Source organism: Melanostigma gelatinosum (assembly GCF_949748355.1).
Source record: "Melanostigma gelatinosum genome assembly, chromosome: 17".
Lineage (NCBI taxonomy): Eukaryota > Metazoa > Chordata > Actinopteri > Perciformes > Zoarcidae > Melanostigma > Melanostigma gelatinosum.
The window spans coordinates 9,742,808-9,762,735 of record NC_136650.1 but is presented as its reverse complement, the minus strand read 5'-3'; the positions used below and the strand labels follow the sequence as shown (position 1 = coordinate 9,762,735).

The window sequence follows — 19,928 nt, the reverse complement described above, 5'->3', positions numbered from 1 at the left end:
AAACATCTAGATCAACATTTTATTTTAAGTGCATAATATCACAAACCATTGACTTCTTGTTCAAAACAATTTTTAATTGAATAACTTGACACACCGAAGCTCAATTTGGCATTTAGAAACTTTAATTGTTTTACCCGACCACACAGATGTTGATGTACATTAATTAATAATGAAGTCATGTCACACGACTTTTAAACAAGGTGCCAAAACAAGTGAATGAATGTTTGTGAAATCAATCCAATCACGTAAATTTAATCTCATGAAGGTCAAAGTTTGAAAAGGAAAAAAAAAAGACTTCACAGCTACATGTTAACAATAAGAGAAAAATAATGATGGCAACAGCTGCAACTACAAGAGTAAACTGTGCGAGGAGAGAAGGTCTTAGAGAGGTTTCAGTCCTGTTGAGGAATGTGTGTTAAGGAAAAGTTGAGAGGCTGATGTGTGCAGGACAACTCACTGATCGGTGTAACTGTATCGGATTCAAAGCTTTTGACAAATAAAAAAAACTGAAATGGCATCGAGAAAATCACGACATCATGTGGACGTATTTTATCTTGCAGGCCCTCAAACTCTCCTCACAGATTCCCTTCATAAAGCGCAAGTTCTGGGTCTTTTGATCCAAAAGCAAACCTCACTCACATCCACATTTGAAAAACACAAACTACTCAACAGTACTTTGTGTGGTTTAATCGGCCTCTTAACAATTCCTTGTAAGCCATAAAACATCATGGCTCAAACCTGCAATACTGACTTTTGTTGGCCACTTGGGGGCAGAGGAAACAAGTTGTTGCACAACACAACATTGAAATAACAGCAACTTTTAAGTTGGCATAGCAAACTTTAAAACTGAAATGTGCCTATTTCCCATCCAGCAGTACGCAGAATTATTATGATTCATTTGGAATGGTTTGTGGCCAATAGTTTTTCCCATACCGATGTGAGCGTCCCGGGACAGAGGACGTACACACTGTAAAGCCCTCTGAGGAAAATTTGGAATTTTATGCTATACAAAATAAATGTAATTGAAAAGTCCAATATTTACTCATTTTTAGCTCAGTTTTTGGTCTCAAATAACTCCTGAGGGAAATATCTGTCTGTTTAGCTGCGTAATGCTCCACTGTGTTCACCAACTAGTGGCTAACTGTGTCAGCCTGCTTCTTACAGTGGCTTTTGAGAAGTTTTTTGCTGAAAAGTGCCGATTCCCGTGGCCAAAGATGGCACCATGAGAGCAGCGAGAATGAACAAAAACAGTAAAGTTTGCGGCTCGAGGGTTAAACAATCAGTTGACACCGGCTAAAGAGCTGTGTTAAGTTGAGGGGGAGCTGCACATTCAGGTGATGATTCTCTGTACGTTCATTGCTACGAGTGACTCCTTTCACATTGTTATAATACAAATCTCAACAAAAAAAAAAGTTTTAGTACTGTGCCCTAAAATTATTCCAACTAAAAGTCAAAACAGAGGAGCACATCGTCATAGATGTGTGTTTTCATAGAATATGACTGAACCCCATAACGCTCCGTATTCATAGGAAAGTAAAACCTAAGAACTCGTTTAATTTTTTTCAGAAAGAGCAATGAAAGAAATACAGAATGAGAGATTGTATCGAGTTACAACAGCTAGTGGAATGGAGGCTCGTCCGGATGTGATTTCACAAATTCAGCTCTCTGTAGTTTCTATTTGTTTTGACTTTTCTCCCTTCCAAATCATTTAACAGCAACTGTTTTACAGTTACAACAAAACTGACAAACACTACATCTACAAGCTAAATGTCAACCGGAACAATCAGTGCCAGTTCCATAAAAGATTATTAGTAATACTAATATTCAGATGAGTAATAAAGTAATTTGAAAAAAAGCAGAATATGGACAAGTTAGTCAGAAAACAGGATAGCTGCAGAATATTTAGCCGAACCGACTGACAAAATGTTAAAAACGTGTTTTCATTGAAAAGATTGTATTTCTAAAACAGCAACTTTTTTGGCGAGACCGGGGTGGTTCATCAAGCCTGGTTACTAACGTCAAAGCCTGCATCCTGTTCGATGAACGAGTCTTCTGAATCGTCCGCGAGCTCGATGGGCGTCTCTGTGTTGTGCTCCACCTCTTCTACCTCCTCTGCTTCATGTTCCACCCCAACAGAAGATGAATCACTCTCTGCTTTTGAATGCTTGGGGACTGCGCTTTCGAGCTTTGTTTCACTTCTGGCTTTCTTTCTAATGACTGAACCTTTAGGACGGCCCCTTTTCCCTGTTGGGCCGGCATCATTTTTAGGAGCGTTTGGGGGACGGCCCCTTTTTCTCAGGGATACAACATTGGGTGAGGATGAAGATGCAGGCAAACTCTTGCGCAAGTGAGCACCTCTCTTGGACTCTGACTTGAAAGGCCGACCGCGGCTTCTGCGAGGGGCCGGTTGAGAATCCTCTGGTGGATCAACACGCGGGTATTTCCTCGGCCTTCCCAGTGGCTTCCATACTTTGGGCTTTTTCAGCTCCTCGGGTGATGGCAGAGGGTACTTCCTTGGCCTTCCCCTTTTGGCTGGTTCTTTTCTTGGTCGACCACGCTTCCCCCGTGTGGGCAGGCTTCTCTTCGGCCGGCCCACCTTACCGTGCACCTTATATGCGGGGGGTTTCTTGTTTAAAGAGCCTTTAGGGCGACCCCTTCCCCTCTTAGCTGGCTGGGAGCCACGTGTGACCTTTCTTGGCCTTCCCCTCCCTTGACGAGGCTCCTCTTCTTCTTCTTCTTCTTCCTCCTCCTCCTCTTCTTCTTCCTCCTCCTCCTCCTCTTCCCCCTCCTCCTCCTCCTCCTCCTCTTCTTCCTCCTCACTGCTCACCTTCTTATTGAGAGAGCCTCTTTGTTTCCGACGCGTTACAGAACTGCCTTCATTCTCTCCACTTGTTAAACTTTCTGACTTGCGCTTCGTGGATCCTTTAGGACGACCCCTTCTCGCTTTTGGTGTATCAGAGGCACCGTTCGGTAAGTCTTTAGCTTCAGCATTCTCAGAGGTGCTTTTGTTGAGAGATTTTCTTGGCCGGCCTCTTTTCTTAGGAGAATAGTCTGCCGTAGGACTGTCTTCATTCCTGACCTGTTTGTTGGACTCTGTTGAATTACCAGCATGGTCATCTCCTGATCCTTCCTGCACTGTGTGTTTCATGAGTTTTGGACGCCCTCTTCCCCTCTTGGACTGTTGGGACCCACCGTTGGAAATGCCTGAATACTCCTTTGTTAGGTTGATATCTCTAATTAAAACTCTCAACTTCTTTGAACCTTGTGGCCTACCCCTTGCTCTTTTAATTGGACTGTTATTGGACATGTCTACACTGGGCTCTCTCTCATTGCTCGCCTCATCTCCTTCTTCCGTCTCAGCCACCTTTAGTTCTTCTTCCATACTGTTGCCGTCAGCCTGGACCGCTTCGGTTAGGTTTGCACCTGTAAATTGAACATTGAAAAGCTCAATTATTGTTGAGTAATAATCACTTTCAAACTCTTTAATATTGATTATATAACTGGGTGTAAGTGTGATAAAGCAGGCCTTCAGTATTGCGGAATAGATTAGTCCTGCAGTGTTACAAAGAGAAATATTTCTTGTTTTAGCGAGAGCTACAACTATTAGTCCATTCTAATAAAATGGCAACTATTTTGATTGTCAATTTAACGTGGTCAGTTTTTAAGCAAAATGCCACACATCTGATGTTTCCAGGTTGTAAAATGGGAGAATGTGTTGCTTTTCTGGGCCTTGCTTGGGCTGTTAGTCAGACTAAACAAGTCATTCTGGTGTTTTATAGACAGAAGGATTCGTAAAAGAAATGAATCAGCTGATTAATCAAGTGAAATGAAAATTGTTCGTTCAATAACTGAGTTTGAGCTATAACAAGAAAGTTCTGTGACATTACAAAATAGATGTTAAAATACAGACATTTCTATTAAACTTAAACATGAAGAATATCTTCTCACAATGTAAGAAGTCCTTTGTAAAATAAAAAATAATGTCATTATGAGACTCTTTTTCCTGAGAGCTGAAGGCGTTTCTGGTGAACCTGCATGTTTTCTGAGGGACACCGATGAAAAGCATGAAGAATAACTGTAAATAAATAACCAATCTTCTCTCTGATGTTTACTTATGTAGGTCATAAAGAGGCGTCAGTATTACATTGAGACGGTTTGATAACCAGTTCAAAGTTCCTCATAGTAACTTAAAAGGATACATTTTTAAATGTGTCTTACTGTGCTTAGTCACGAACGCACTCATGTGACACAATGATTAATCATAACTAAAATAATACCATCTGTATTATATGTTTATTCATAAGTCTGCATATTGTCTATATCTAAGGATTATAACTGTCAAATGTTTTACTGATCTACTCACAACAGCTTGAACACATAATTCATTTAAAAAGAAAACTATTATTAATAAAAATATATCTATGGCTAAGGATGGGTTTTACACGACTATGACTTTTTCCCGGATTACAATCTTGCAAAGGCGGGAAGGCGTACCGATAGTAGAGGCTACCAACAAAATGCAAATGATAATACGTTTGTGTTCTTCCGCTGCATGTTTACGGTTACATCTTGAAACAACTGTAAAGTTTGTTTTTTTTAAATCGTAAAAGCTCGATGGATTCTCAAATGTAACTGAAACGCAATCATTTCGTGAAATATAGGGCCAGACAACCGCTTTGACTATCAGATTGTTTTCCAGGTAATAGTCAGCTTCAAAATGGAAACAGTAGCTATCAGAGGAAAAGAGAGAAACTACTGCAGTAAACAAAATGCATACCTCACCTTAACGAAATTCTCTGTAAGAGTTTAGCTTAATTTTCATTTATTGCCGATTGTCCAAACAGCGTGTGATGTGAAAGTACACCTTTATTGTTGCTGTGATGGCTGTTTAAATTTGCAACCACTTCCGGGCGTCCGTGACATTTAGGAGGCTCTGAAGGAAACTGCAGCGCACAGTTTTAGTTCCGCCTCAACATCCCCGATGACTGTTACTGCTGTTGCTTCTCATACCGCCATCCTCTTCTTGCAGGCTTTTACGGCAATTGGAATCCACTATGTCGCATTGCTGCCACCTTCAGGTATTATTCTCCCTCTGTATCCCTTCCTTTTCAAATTTCCAGTCAAATCATGCTTAAAAAACACACTTCCTTCCTTGAACACCGTCTACACACTTTTCACGTTGTCCTCTACCCGCCCTATTTTGTTTATCCCATTCCTGTGTGTAATCTTAAGTAATTAACTCCAGATATACACAGGTCTTCTGATTCCCAGACAGGTTGCACAGAACTCCCTTCGAGGCCTATATCTTGCTATTTGCTCTCCTGTTCAGCCAAAACTTTATTTTTTTGTGTCATCTCCTTCTCCCAACATGTCTGCAGCACCCTTTTGATGTATTGCTATCTCCATGCCCCCTTAGGTTGACCCAGCAATTGTCCACCAGCTGTTTCCGCTGACATTGACATTTCACCTTCTTCAACTGGAGCGCACACACTGGGGAAGTGTGCTGCTCCTAAGCATACTTTTAGCCTGAGCTTGCAGAACATCCAGGTCTGCTTGCACAGATTTAGCTGCGGATACATATCCGACACTGCCATAGTCTAATCCTGTTCTTATTAAGTCTAAATATATTTCACAGATGCAAAATCAGCTCCACGCTCCAATGCTGCAAGATACCTCATGACCTCACACATGCTGTAGGGTAGAGTATTTGTACCCGCATTTGTTTCTAACTCTGACTGCTATCTGCAGACCCAACATATCTTACTTTTGTTGTACATATTTTTTTAAATTGCAAATTATTTGTTTCCTCAACTTGTGATTATTTTATTAAGTTCAATAAACTTAAGTTCAATTATGTTGTCTTAAGAAAGAAGAAAGAAGAAACCATTTTTATTGTCATATATATTTTTACACATACACGAAATGTATCTCTGCATTTGACCCATCCCTGTATAGGGAGCAGTGGGCTGCCAGTGATCAGCGCCCGGGGAGCCGGGGGTTCAGTGTATTGCTCAGGTACACTTCGACACGTGACACGTCCCAGTCGGGGATCGAACCGTTGACCTTCCGGTTCCCAGACGACCCTCTTAACCCAGTGAGCCACGGTCGCTTCATTAAAGTGTAACTGTTCAATTGCCCGGTTTCTTTGATAGTCTAAATAGTCTAAATAGTCATTGGTAGGCTACCTTGTATGTTTGATTTACTGTATGTGCTTCATTTTAGCTGTATACTCGTAATGTACATATACTAGATATTTAAACATCTGTTCTTGTACTTCTGCTGTTGTGACACTCAATTGTCCTGTGTACAATCAACACGGTGTCTTACCTTATCTACAAACATAAAAAGAAGACAAGAGCACGACAATATTTGTGACACGAGATGCTTTCAATCCTTATATGCAAATCTGAATGAGGCCCATGCCTGCATGATCTCAGCCACAGGAATAATGAACTTGATACAATGCTCCAAATAATACCTGCAAGCATCATGCACTCTAGTCAAATGCATCAAAGAGGATGACTCCATTAGAAAAGGAAGAAATGATGCAAGTACAGAACTATCTTCATTAAAGTGTAACTGTTCAATTGCCCGGTTTCTTTGATCCTGAGAAATAATTGTAATCAGTTGAAAATGCTTCACTTGGTACCATGCTCACATCGAAGGAAGAAAGGCTTTGAGGAAAATTAACAATTTTACACCCAACATTTCTGACATCATAGTGAGTAACATCTGTGTTCAATATTTGCTCTTTAAAAGTATTTGTTTCAGATATTGTAGCAGCATGTAGGCTTTGGGTTCTGCTAAAAAACATGAAATGTGACGTGTAACTTGTGAGCACGGATTGCTTTCAGAGTGAAGTTATTGTTATGAGCTGTCTTCTTTACCAGCATGTGGACAGGAACATGAAATATAATTTAATGTGGTGGTGCCTCAACTGTGAATAATGTTGGCCCGTTTAAACTTTACTAGATATATTTCAGAAGCAAACTAACAAGCTGTCAGATAAATTACAATAGTTGCTTCTGAAAAAAAAAAGTAAATGGAATCACAAGGTTTATACACTCTGGTAAAGTAACTACAATGTATTTATTATTCATTATTTCATTTCAGTGAGAAATTAAGTACAGTGTTTCACTTCAGTGTTGCCACCTCAAATAAGAACTGGGATGTAGCTCAAACAGCCCACGAGACTGTTGGATTATTGGGTCAGGAATAATAATATGCAGTGTACGGAGGGACGAAATACAGAGATGAACGTAACAACACTCTAGAAATACACTGATTTAACTCCAACACTGACAAACACTTCTACTCAAACATGTTAGAGTATATGATAATAAAAATAAAAGCACGATACATAAGAATACTTAATATTCATAATAGTATAAGACAAAGTGATCTGTTAATTTTCATAACAAACCTCAATTATAAAAATATAACTAGTTACATTCAGGTATATCAGCATTAGCACTACAGTAGAACCAGTTGAATGGTTCTCCTTAAAGGAAAGACTTCTTTATGTGTCATTTTAAGTAGAGCTGAAGACAAAACCCATTTGAAGTTTTATTGCTTATTATATTGTACATTTTTTTAATTAAAAAAAATAAATTTATATGATTATTTAAGGACTTTACTTTTCAGTAAAATGTCTAATTTCTCATGAGTTCCTCTAATTTGTTTAAAAAACTTGCGATGTGTATAATACATTGTTTTGGGGGGCAAATTCATTTGAAGCACTTGGGACAGGAAACAAAGTTCTTCACACCACTTTCTCACTGCTGCAATTGTATTCTTGGTGACACAAGAAACAATATCAGATACGTCTATTTCAATTCAAAGAGGCAGTTGATTTACACAAATATATGAGAAGGTGATGAGTCCTAAAACATGAAACGTAAACCCCAACAACGCATTTAATCTTTCCAAAAATACTGAGTTGCGTGTGGACTTTTTTCCCCTTCAAACTCAAACCCTAGCAACTGTTTTACAGCAACAATAAAACTGACAAACATTACATCTGAGAGCTAAAGAAAAACTGTTTTACGGAGATGACAAAAATGAAGTTCTTAAAAAAAATCAAGCACAATAGAAGATGGACATGTTAGTCAGAAAACAGGAGAGCTGCAGAATATTTATCTGACCGACAAAATGTCAAAAATGTGATTTCTTTGACAAGATTGTATTTCAACTTTTTTTGGTGAGACCGGGGTGGTTCATCAAGCCTGGTTACTAACGTCAAAGCCTGCATCCTGTTCGATGAACGAGTCTTCTGAATCGTCCGCGAGCTCGATGGGCGTCTCTGTGTTGTGCTCCACCTCTTCTACCTCCTCTGCTTCATGTTCCACCCCAACAGAAGATGAATCACTCTCTGCTTTTGAATGCTTGGGGACTGCGCTTTCGAGCTTTGTTTCACTTCTGGCTTTCTTTCTAATGACTGAACCTTTAGGACGGCCCCTTTTCCCTGTTGGGCCGGCATCATTTTTAGGAGCGTTTGGGGGACGGCCCCTTTTTCTCAGGGATACAACATTGGGTGAGGATGAAGATGCAGGCAAACTCTTGCGCAAGTGAGCACCTCTCTTGGACTCTGACTTGAAAGGCCGACCGCGGCTTCTGCGAGGGGCCGGTTGAGAATCCTCTGGTGGATCAACACGCGGGTATTTCCTCGGCCTTCCCAGTGGCTTCCATACTTTGGGCTTTTTCAGCTCCTCGGGTGATGGCAGAGGGTCCTTCCTTGGCCTTCCCCTTTTGGCTGGTTCTTTTCTTGGTCGACCACGCTTCCCCCGTGTGGGCAGGCTTCTCTTCGGCCGGCCCACCTTACCGTGCACCTTATATGCGGGGGGTTTCTTGTTTAAAGAGCCTTTAGAGCGACCCCTTCCCCTCTTAGCTGGCTGGGAGCCACCTGTGACCTTTCTTGGCCTTCCACTCCCTCGACGAGGCTCCTCTTCTTCTTCTTCCTCCTCCTCCTCCTCTTCTTCTTCCTTCTCCCCCTCCTCCTCCTCTTCTTCCTCCTCACTGCTCACCTCTGTCTCTAGCCTGGGTTTCTTATTGAGAGAGCCTCTTTGTTTCCGACGCGTTACAGAACTGCCTTCATTCTCTCCACTTGTTAAACTTTCTGACTTGCGCTTCGTGGATCCTTTAGGACGACCCCTTCTCGCTTTTGGTGTATCAGAGGCACCGTTCGGTAAGTCTTTAGCTTCAGCATTCTCAGAGGTGCTTTTGTTGAGAGATTTTCTTGGCCGGCCTCTTTTCTTAGGAGAATGGTCTGCCGTAGGACTGTCTTCATTCCTGACCTGTTTGTTGGACTCTGTTGAATTACCAGCATGGTCATCTCCTGATCCTTCCTGCACTGTGTGTTTCATGAGTTTTGGACGCCCTCTTCCCCTCTTGGACTGTTGGGACCCACCGTTGGAAATGCCTGAATACTCCTTTGTTAGGTTGATATCTCTAATTAAAACTCTCAACTTCTTTGAACCTTGTGGCCTACCCCTTGCTCTTTTAATTGGACTGTTATTGGACATGTCTACACTGGGCTCTCTCTCATTGCTCGCCTCATCTCCTTCTTCCGTCTCAGCCACCTTTAGTTCTTCTTCCATACTGTTGCCGTCAGCCTGGACCGCTTCGGTTAGGTTTGCACCTGTAAATTGAACATTGAAAAGCTCAATTATTGTTGAGTAATAATCACTTTCAAACTCTTTAATATTGATTATATAACTGGGTGTAAGTGTGATAAAGCAGGCCTTCAGTATTGTGGAATAGATTAGTCCTGCAGTGTTACAAAGAGAAATATTTCTTGTTTTAGCGAGAGCTACAACTATTAGTCCATTCTAATAAAATGGCAACTATTTTGATTGTCAATTTAACGTGGTCAGTTTTTAAGCAAAATGCCACACATCTGATGTTTCCAGGTTGTAAAATGGGAGAATGTGTTGCTTTTCTGGGCCTTGCTTGGGCTGTTAGTCAGACTAAACAAGTCATTCTGGTGTTTTATAGACAGAAGGATTCGTAAAAGAAATGAATCAGCTGATTAATCAAGTGAAATGAAAATTGTTCGTTCAATAACTGAGTTTGAGCTATAACAAGAAAGTTCTGTGACATTACAAAATAGATGTTAAAATACAGACATTTCTATTAAACTTAAACATGAAGAATATCTTACCACTTGCTCTTTTAATTGGACTGTTATTGGACATGTCTACACTGGGCTCTCTCTCATTGCTCGCCGCATCTCCTTGTTCTGTCTCAGCCACCTTTAGTTCTTCTTCCATACTGTTGCCGTCAGCCTGGACCGCTTCGGTTAGGTTTGCACCTGTAAATTGAACATTGAAAAGCACAATTATTGTTTAGTAATAATCACTTCCTGCGTAAATCAAACTATTTAATATTGTTTATATTACATGATGCATGTGTGATACAGAAGAACTTCAGTATTGCAGAATATATAATCAATTGAACATGGCCATTTTTCAAGCAAAAATGCAAAACGTGACGTTTCCAGGTTCTAAAACGGGAGCATTTGCTTCTTTTCTTGACCTTACTTGGGCTGTTACTCTTACTGAAAGAGACATTTGATGATGGCACGTTGTGCTCTAGGATATTGTAATGGCTATTTTTCAGTTTTATAGACCAAAGGATGAGTACAATAATAAAGAACATAAATGAATCAGCTGAGTGAAAAGAAAAAATTATTTAGTTTGAGCGCTGATTTTGAATAACAATCAGAAACGTCTATGATATTACAAGATAGATATTGTTATAATCGGAGATATTTTATAAAGGTGCAAGATCCGATATTGGGAGCATATAGATTTCCTCTAAACGGCTCTCAACATGTTGAGGTTAGATCCGATCGCTCACAGCTAACAACGGCGAACGTTCTGACAGTGTTTACGTGAGGGGATTAACATGTGGGCGGGCATTACACCCCTGTGACGATGATGTCGGTCAAGGCGGCATTATCAGCTGTAACTGACGTGAGCTAACCAGTGGGGCACACTCACATGCACAAACAAATGCAAACATTAAATTGAATGTCTACATTTGAGATATGATGCAGTTTGCTATTTTTGAACTGTGACACCTGGATAAAATGTAATATAGACCCTTTTTAACAATGTAAAAAGACGAGCCCTAAAACCCCGAAAGGAGTGAGCATTTTTGCACTTCCAGTTCCTGTGTAGTTTGTTTGCACAGCCTTTCTATATTAAAATACACTTGCCACTTTTAGAAAATACTTGTTTTAATGTACTGTTATCGGTTTACCATATTTTATTGCAAATTATAACTATGTCTTGATTATTGCACTGTTTATTGTTTTGCATCAGTCACCAAGAAAAAACTCCTTGTATTTGTAACGTACTTGGCAATAAACGGTTCTGATTATGATTATTGCCGAACATTAGCTTTTTACTTCTTAACACTGCTTTTATGTTTCAGATATCATAAAAGTGGTGTTAAAACAAAATGTGTAAGTTGTATCATAAATGTTTGTTTGACCCAGGACTTATTTTCTGCAATAACCAAACCTCCGAAGGAAAAATCCCATTGGCCTTTTGTTGAAGGTTTAATTAAGTGCTAAGCCAAAACACGTCATCCCTGCAGCACTCTAAACTATGGGATGAAATTGGACGTTACTAGTTCACGTATGCACAAGTCATATTTTTAAATACGAAGAGTTAAGATGTTTGTGAAATAAATAATGCATTGTTAAATCGATACACAATATCACCGGGATGTACAAGGGTTAAACGAGATTTTTTATTTAATCTTGACTTTAAAAACGTCCCCCATTTTACCCTAAAATAACATTATTACTCTTCTACTAACAAAGTCCAATCAACATAAACAATTTAACGTTACTCTACAGAATACGACAGAATACACATGCGTATTTTTAATTATTTGGAAAGCAATAAATACACGTTTAATTAGATATAACGTTACGATTTAAAGGATGGGTTTAGCACGGCTTTGTCTATTTCCTGGAGTATAATCTAGCAAAGGCGGGAAGGCGTACCGATAATAAACGCTATTAATAACAGGAACGTGATAATAATGTTGTGTTCCTAGGCTGCATGTTTACAGATTGCAAAATCTGCACATTATTTGCAAAAATGTAAATAGGCCCAAACATTGTAAACTGTAGCTGAAGCGTAATGCATTTGGTGAAATTTAGGGTTGTAGATATTCGCTATGACGATGAACCAGATTGTTTTCCAGGTAATAGTCAGCTTCAGAATTGACGGCGATGGAAAGAGTAGCTAGCGGCATGAAACAGATCAAATTATGCAATAAACATAGTGCATACATCACCTCAAATAAATGCTCTGTAAGAGTTTATCTTAATTCTTCATAAACTACCGATTCGTCAGACAGCAGATGAAGTGAAAGTACCAACTACGCGCTTATTGTTGATGTGACGGTGGTTTGAATTTGCGACCACTTCCGGTCGTCCGTGCCGTTTAGGAGGCTCTGAAGGAAACTGCAGCGCAGAGCTTTAGTTCCGCCTCCGCGTCCCTGCTGACCATAGCCTGTCACTGCCAGGCAGGCGGGCTCTCATCAACACGCCCCTCGACAGCAACAGCCTGTGCATTCCAATACTCACACTACCATACTATTTAGCATGCCATCAAAAATATTTAGTATGCTGAATGATGCTGGTGACAGACTTCTGATGGAAGCTAACGTTAGCTTGAGTGGGAGACTGCTGCAGTATAGTCATTGCCTGAGTCCAGAGTCCACGAAGTTCGAGTTGACTGATTCAGTCATATAGCAGCATCAGACTCTCGTCTCCAACTATATATCAGCCTATATTTCAAACAGTTGGCTATTAACAGGTTGGTCAGTTACAGATACAACTTAACCTAACGAGATTCAATCAATCATAGTTGTCTGGATCAGCAATATCCTGCCACTGTGTTGGACAGGGAAACCTGAAGGGGTATGACAGCATTAACCTAAATTTATTAAGGTATAGCGAACGCTCAGGTTCAGACAAGGTCGCAAAATTATTAACCAGGACTCCCTGGCCGAATAAATATTGTATCTCAATGGTTAAATAAAGGATAAATTAGTACCTTTGATTTTTGTTTTTACATGCTTCATTTTAGTTGGATACTCAAAATGTAGTCTATTTGTAGTGTACTCGATATTTGAATTTACTATGTATGTGTTCGTGCAGTGACACTCAATTCCTCTGTGTACAATCAATCGAGTTTATCTTATCTATAATAAACAGAGAGAGGTAAAAGAGAAGCTGATTAAAACGATGGTGGCTGACATAACAGATTTAATATATATGGTTCAAAGCGAGACAATGTAACATTTGAAAGAAGTAATTACACATTTTTTTCTCTTACAAATGAAGTTTCATTTATAAGTAATAAAATTGGTCAATTCAATACACTTTAACAGCCTTACTTGGTGTGGTATGACCAGTGGCTTCTGGTGGCTATTTTTGCCAAACTTAACTGTGTAACTGACATCAAGTCAAAGTCAGCTTACTACGATTCTTCCCTACTTGAGCTACTGTTACACAACTCACATAAGTATAAATACCTTAAAAAATTGTACTCCAGCACCGAGAACAAACATACGTACATTCATTAAAATATGCTCAGCCAATATAGCACGTTGGAAATTGACGTGGCTATGAGGACTGATTTATAAGATGGTGTAACCTTTATTGATCCCACATAGGAAAAGTGTTGCAGCAGCAGAAACCCATCGGGTATAGAATACTTAAAACTACAACTGGAAAAACACTATCCTTATCCTACACCAATAGTGTAGAGAATGTGAGAATGATCGTAGAAAGCTCATCTGTCCTCCTTCAGAATCAGTGTTAGCTGAGTTTATCCCACATTATTTTAGCTGCTTCTTTTCTTTCCTGTACCTCTCCCCATAGGGAAACCATATTGACAAAGAAAGAAAGGATATGGGGGGGGGGGGGGGGGCCGCAAAACAGAAGGCAAATTAGAGAGAGGCAGATTATGTTGCACAGCGTAGTTGTATAAGGGGGTGGAGTACGAGGTAAGGGCAGATTGATGAGGTCAGCGTCAATAAGAATGGAAGAGATCTACAGCATACACTTTTAGCCTGAGCTTGCAGAACATCCAGGTCTGCTTGCACAGATTTAGCTGCGGATACATATCCGACACTGCCATAGTCTAATCCTGTTCTTATTAAGTCTAAATATATTTCACAGATGCAAAATCAGCTCCACGCTCCAATTCTGCAAGATACCTCATGACCTCACACATGCTGTAGGGTAGAGTATTTGTACCCGCATTTGCTTCTAACTCTGACTGCTATCTGCAGACCCAACATATCTTACTTTTGTTGTACATATTTTTTTAAATTGCAAATTCTGTTTCCTCAACTTGTGATTATTTTATTAAGTTCAATAAACTTAAGTTCAATTATGTTGTCTTAAATAGTCATTGGTAGGCTACCTTGTATGTTTGATTTACTGTATGTGCTTCATTTTAGCTGTATACTCGTAATGTACATATACTAGATATTTAAACATCTGTTCTTGTGCTTCTGCTGTTGTGACACTCAATTGTCCTGTGTACAATCAATACGGTGTCTTACCTTATCTACAAACATAAAAAGAAGACAAGAGCACGACAATATTTGTGACACGAGATGCTTTCAATCCTTATATGCAAATCTGAATGAGGCCCATGCCTGCATGATCTCAGCCACAGGAATAATGAACTTGATACAATGCTCCAAATAATACCTGCAAGCATCATGCACTCTAGTCAAATGCATCAAAGAGGATGACTCCATTAGAAAAGGAAGAAATGATGCAAGTACAGAACTATCTTCATTAAAGTGTAACTGTTCAATTGCCCGGTTTCTTTGATCCTGAGAAATAATTGTAATCAGTTGAAAATGCTTCACTTGGTACCATGCTCACATCGAAGGAAGAAAGGCTTTGAGGAAAATTAACAATTTTACACCCAACATTTCTGACATCATAGTGAGTAACATCTGTGTTCAATATTTGCTCTTTAAAAGTATTTGTTTCAGATATTGTAGCAGCATGTAGGCTTTGGGTTCTGCTAAAAAACATGAAATGTGACGTGTAACTTGTGAGCACGGATTGCTTTCAGAGTGAAGTTATTGTTATGAGCTGTCTTCTTTACCAGCATGTGGACAGGAACATGAAATATAATTTAATGTGGTGGTGCCTCAACTGTGAATAATGTTGGCCCGTTTAAACTTTACTAGATATATTTCAGAAGCAAACTAACAAGCTGTCAGATAAATTACAATAGTTGCTTCTGAAAAAAAAAAGTAAATGGAATCACAAGGTTTATACACTCTGGTAAAGTAACTACAATGTATTTATTATTCATTATTTCATTTCAGTGAGAAATTAAGTACAGTGTTTCACTTCAGTGTTGCCACCTCAAATAAGAACTGGGATGTAGCTCAAACAGCCCACGAGACTGTTGGATTATTGGGTCAGGAATAATAATATGCAGTGTACGGAGGGACGAAATACAGAGATGAACGTAACAACACTCTAGAAATACACTGATTTAACTCCAACACTGACAAACACTTCTACTCAAACATGTTAGAGTATATGATAATAAAAATAAAAGCACGATACATAAGAATACTTAATATTCATAATAGTATAAGACAAAGTGATCTGTTAATTTTCATAACAAACCTCAATTATAAAAATATAACTAGTTACATTCAGGTATATCAGCATTAGCACTACAGTAGAACCAGTTGAATGGTTCTCCTTAAAGGAAAGACTTCTTTATGTGTCATTTTAAGTAGAGCTGAAGACAAAACCCATTTGAAGTTTTATTGCTTATTATATTGTACATTTTTTTAATTCAAAAAAATAAATTTATATGATTATTTAAGGACTTTACTTTTCAGTAAAATGTCTAATTTCTCATGAGTTCCTCTAATTTGTTTAAAAAACTTGCGATGTGTATAATACATTGTTTTGGGGGGCAAATTCATTTGAAGCACTTGGGACAGGAAACAAAGTTCTTCACACCACTTTCTCACTGCTGCAATTGTATTCTTGGTGACACAAGAAACAATATCAGATACGTCTATTTCAATTCAAAGAGGCAGTTGATTTACACAAATATATGAGAAGGTGATGAGTCCTAAAACATGAAACGTAAACCCCAACAACGCATTTAATCTTTCCAAAAATACTGAGTTGCGTGTGGACTTTTTTCCCCTTCAAACTCAAACCCTAGCAACTGTTTTACAGCAACAATAAAACTGACAAACATTACATCTGAGAGCTAAAGAAAAACTGTTTTACGGAGATGACAAAAATGAAGTTCTTAAAAAAAATCAAGCACAATAGAAGATGGACATGTTAGTCAGAAAACAGGAGAGCTGCAGAATATTTATCTGACCGACAAAATGTCAAAAATGTGATTTCTTTGACAAGATTGTATTTCAACTTTTTTTGGTGAGACCGGGGTGGTTCATCAAGCCTGGTTACTAACGTCAAAGCCTGCATCCTGTTCGATGAACGAGTCTTCTGAATCGTCCGCGAGCTCGATGGGCGTCTCTGTGTTGTGCTCCACCTCTTCTACCTCCTCTGCTTCATGTTCCACCCCAACAGAAGATGAATCACTCTCTGCTTTTGAATGCTTGGGGACTGCGCTTTCGAGCTTTGTTTCACTTCTGGCTTTCTTTCTAATGACTGAACCTTTAGGACGGCCCCTTTTCCCTGTTGGGCCGGCATCATTTTTAGGAGCGTTTGGGGGACGGCCCCTTTTTCTCAGGGATACAACATTGGGTGAGGATGAAGATGCAGGCAAACTCTTGCGCAAGTGAGCACCTCTCTTGGACTCTGACTTGAAAGGCCGACCGCGGCTTCTGCGAGGGGCCGGTTGAGAATCCTCTGGTGGATCAACACGCGGGTATTTCCTCGGCCTTCCCAGTGGCTTCCATACTTTGGGCTTTTTCAGCTCCTCGGGTGATGGCAGAGGGTCCTTCCTTGGCCTTCCCCTTTTGGCTGGTTCTTTTCTTGGTCGACCACGCTTCCCCCATGTGGGCAGGCTTCTCTTCGGCCGGCCCACCTTACCGTGCACCTTATATTCTTCTTCTTCCTCCTCCTCCTCCTCTTCCTTCTCCTCCTCTTCCTCTTCTTCCTCCTCACTGCTCACCTCTGTCTCTAGCCTGGGTTTCTTATTGAGAGAGCCTCTTTGTTTCCGACGCGTTACAGAACTGCCTTCATTCTCTCCACTTGTTAAACTTTCTGACTTGCGCTTCGTGGATCCTTTAGGACGACCCCTTCTCGCTTTTGGTGTATCAGAGGCACCGTTCGGTAAGTCTTTAGCTTCAGCATTCTCAGAGGTGCTTTTGTTGAGAGATTTTCTTGGCCGGCCTCTTTTCTTCGGAGAATGGTCTGCCGTAGGACTGTCTTCATTCCTGACCTGTTTGTTGGACTCTGTTGAATTACCAGCATGGTCATCTCCTGATCCTTCCTGCACTGTGTGTTTCATGAGTTTTGGACGCCCTCTTCCCCTCTTGGACTGTTGGGACCCACCGTTGGAAATGCCTGAATACTCCTTTGTTAGGTTGATATCTCGAATTAAAACTCTCAACTTCTTTGAACCTTGTGGCATACCCCTTGCTCTTTTAATTGGACTGTTATTGGACATGTCTACACTGGGCTCTCTCTCATTGCTCGCCGCATCTCCTTGTTCTGTCTCAGCCACCTTTAGTTCTTCTTCCATACTGTTGCCGTCAGCCTGGACCGCTTCGGTTAGGTTTGCACCTGTAAATTGAACATTGAAAAGCACAATTATTGTTTAGTAATAATCACTTCCTGCGTAAATCAAACTATTTAATATTGTTTATATTACATGATGCATGTGTGATACAGAAGAACTTCAGTATTGCAGAATATATAATCAATTGAACATGGCCATTTTTCAAGCAAAAATGCAAAACGTGACGTTTCCAGGTTCTAAAACGGGAGCATTTGCTTCTTTTCTTGACCTTACTTGGGCTGTTACTCTTACTGAAAGAGACATTTGATGATGGCACGTTGTGCTCTAGGATATTGTAATGGCTATTTTTCAGTTTTATAGACCAAAGGATGAGTACAATAATAAAGAACATAAATGAATCAGCTGAGTGAAAAGAAAAAATTATTTAGTTTGAGCGCTGATTTTGAATAACAATCAGAAACGTCTATGATATTACAAGATAGATATTGTTATAATCGGAGATATTTTATAAAGGTGCAAGATCCGATATTGGGAGCATATAGATTTCCTCTAAACGGCTCTCAACATGTTGAGGTTAGATCCGATCGCTCACAGCTAACAACGGCGAACGTTCTGACAGTGTTTACGTGAGGGGATTAACATGTGGGCGGGCATTACACCCCTGTGACGATGATGTCGGTCAAGGCGGCATTATCAGCTGTAACTGACGTGAGCTAACCAGTGGGGCACACTCACATGCACAAACAAATGCAAACATTAAATTGAATGTCTACATTTGAGATATGATGCAGTTTGCTATTTTTGAACTGTGACACCTGGATAAAATGTAATATAGACCCTTTTTAACAATGTAAAAAGACGAGCCCTAAAACCCCGAAAGGAGTGAGCATTTTTGCACTTCCAGTTCCTGTGTAGTTTGTTTGCACAGCCTTTCTATATTAAAATACACTTGCCACTTTTAGAAAATACTTGTTTTAATGTACTGTTATCGGTTTACCATATTTTATTGCAAATTATAATTATGTCTTGATTATTGCACTGTTTATTGTTTTGCATCAGTCACCAAGAAAAAACTCCTTGTATTTGTAACGTACTTGGCAATAAACGGTTCTGATTATGATTATTGCCGAACATTAGCTTTTTACTTCTTAACACTGCTTTTATGTTTCAGATATCATAAAAGTGGTGTTAAAACAAAATGTGTAAGTTGTATCATAAATGTTTGTTTGACCCAGGACTTATTTTCTGCAATAACCAAACCTCCGAAGGAAAAATCCCATTGGCCTTTTGTTGAAGGTTTAATTAAGTGCTAAGCCAAAACACGTCATCCCTGCAGCACTCTAAACTATGGGATGAAATTGGACGTTACTAGTTCACGTATGCACAAGTCATATTTTTAAATACGAAGAGTTAAGATGTTTGTGAAATAAATAATGCATTGTTAAATCGATACACAATATCACCGGGATGTACAAGGGTTAAACGAGATTTTTTATTTAATCTTGACTTTAAAAACGTCCCCCATTTTACCCTAAAATAACATTATTACTCTTCTACTAACAAAGTCCAATCAACATAAACAATTTAACGTTACTCTACAGAATACGACAGAATACACATGCGTATTTTTAATTATTTGGAAAGCAATAAATACACGTTTAATTAGATATAACGTTACGATTTAAAGGATGGGTTTAGCACGGCTTTGTCTATTTCCTGGAGTATAATCTAGCAAAGGCGGGAAGGCGTACCGATAATAAACGCTATTAATAACAGGAACGTGATAATAATGTTGTGTTCCTAGGCTGCATGTTTACAGATTGCAAAATCTGCACATTATTTGCAAAAATGTAAATAGGCCCAAACATTGTAAACTGTAGCTGAAGCGTAATGCATTTGGTGAAATTTAGGGTTGTAGATATTCGCTATGACGATGAACCAGATTGTTTTCCAGGTAATAGTCAGCTTCAGAATTGACGGCGATGGAAAGAGTAGCTAGCGGCATGAAACAGATCAAATTATGCAATAAACATAGTGCATACATCACCTCAAATAAATGCTCTGTAAGAGTTTATCTTAATTCTTCATAAACTACCGATTCGTCAGACAGCAGATGAAGTGAAAGTACCAACTACGCGCTTATTGTTGATGTGACGGTGGTTTGAATTTGCGACCACTTCCGGTCGT

The 19,928-nt window shown here is 39.5% G+C and overlaps 1 protein-coding gene across 2 annotated transcripts; it reads right to left on the bottom strand.

The window, feature by feature from the left end:
• Nucleotides 1–112: 112 nt before the first annotated feature.
• LOC306791160 (uncharacterized protein) lies at nt 113–19,928 on the bottom strand. Of its 2 annotated transcripts, XM_079287787.1 has the most exons (5): nt 19,789–19,928; nt 17,636–17,785; nt 10,160–10,309; nt 9,488–9,637; nt 113–3,423 (listed from the first exon to the last, which is right to left on the bottom strand). In XM_079287787.1, the coding sequence occupies exons 2-5, from the start codon at nt 17,742–17,744 to the stop codon at nt 2,000–2,002; spliced, it is 1,833 nt and encodes a 610-aa protein (XP_079143913.1). In that variant the 5' UTR covers nt 17,745–17,785; nt 19,789–19,928; the 3' UTR covers nt 113–1,999. The 2 variants fall into 2 exon arrangements, with proteins under 2 accessions (XP_079143913.1, XP_079143914.1); XM_079287788.1 differs by lacking the exons at nt 17,636–17,785; nt 19,789–19,928 and adding an exon at nt 12,313–12,452.

What these genes read in the sequence shown, in the direction of transcription:
- LOC306791160 (XM_079287787.1), bottom strand. Translation starts at nt 17,744, where the DNA reads ATGGAAGAAGAACTAAAGGTGGCTGAGACAGAACAAGGAGATGCGGCG. An exon ending in TCCAATTAAAAGAGCAAGTG is followed by an intron (nt 9,638 to 10,159) that starts GTAAGATATTCT and finishes TTCAATTTACAG; the next exon opens with GTGCAAACCTAACCGAAGCG. An exon ending in TCCAATTAAAAGAGCAAGGG is followed by an intron (nt 3,424 to 9,487) that starts GTAGGCCACAAG and finishes TTCAATTTACAG; the next exon opens with GTGCAAACCTAACCGAAGCG.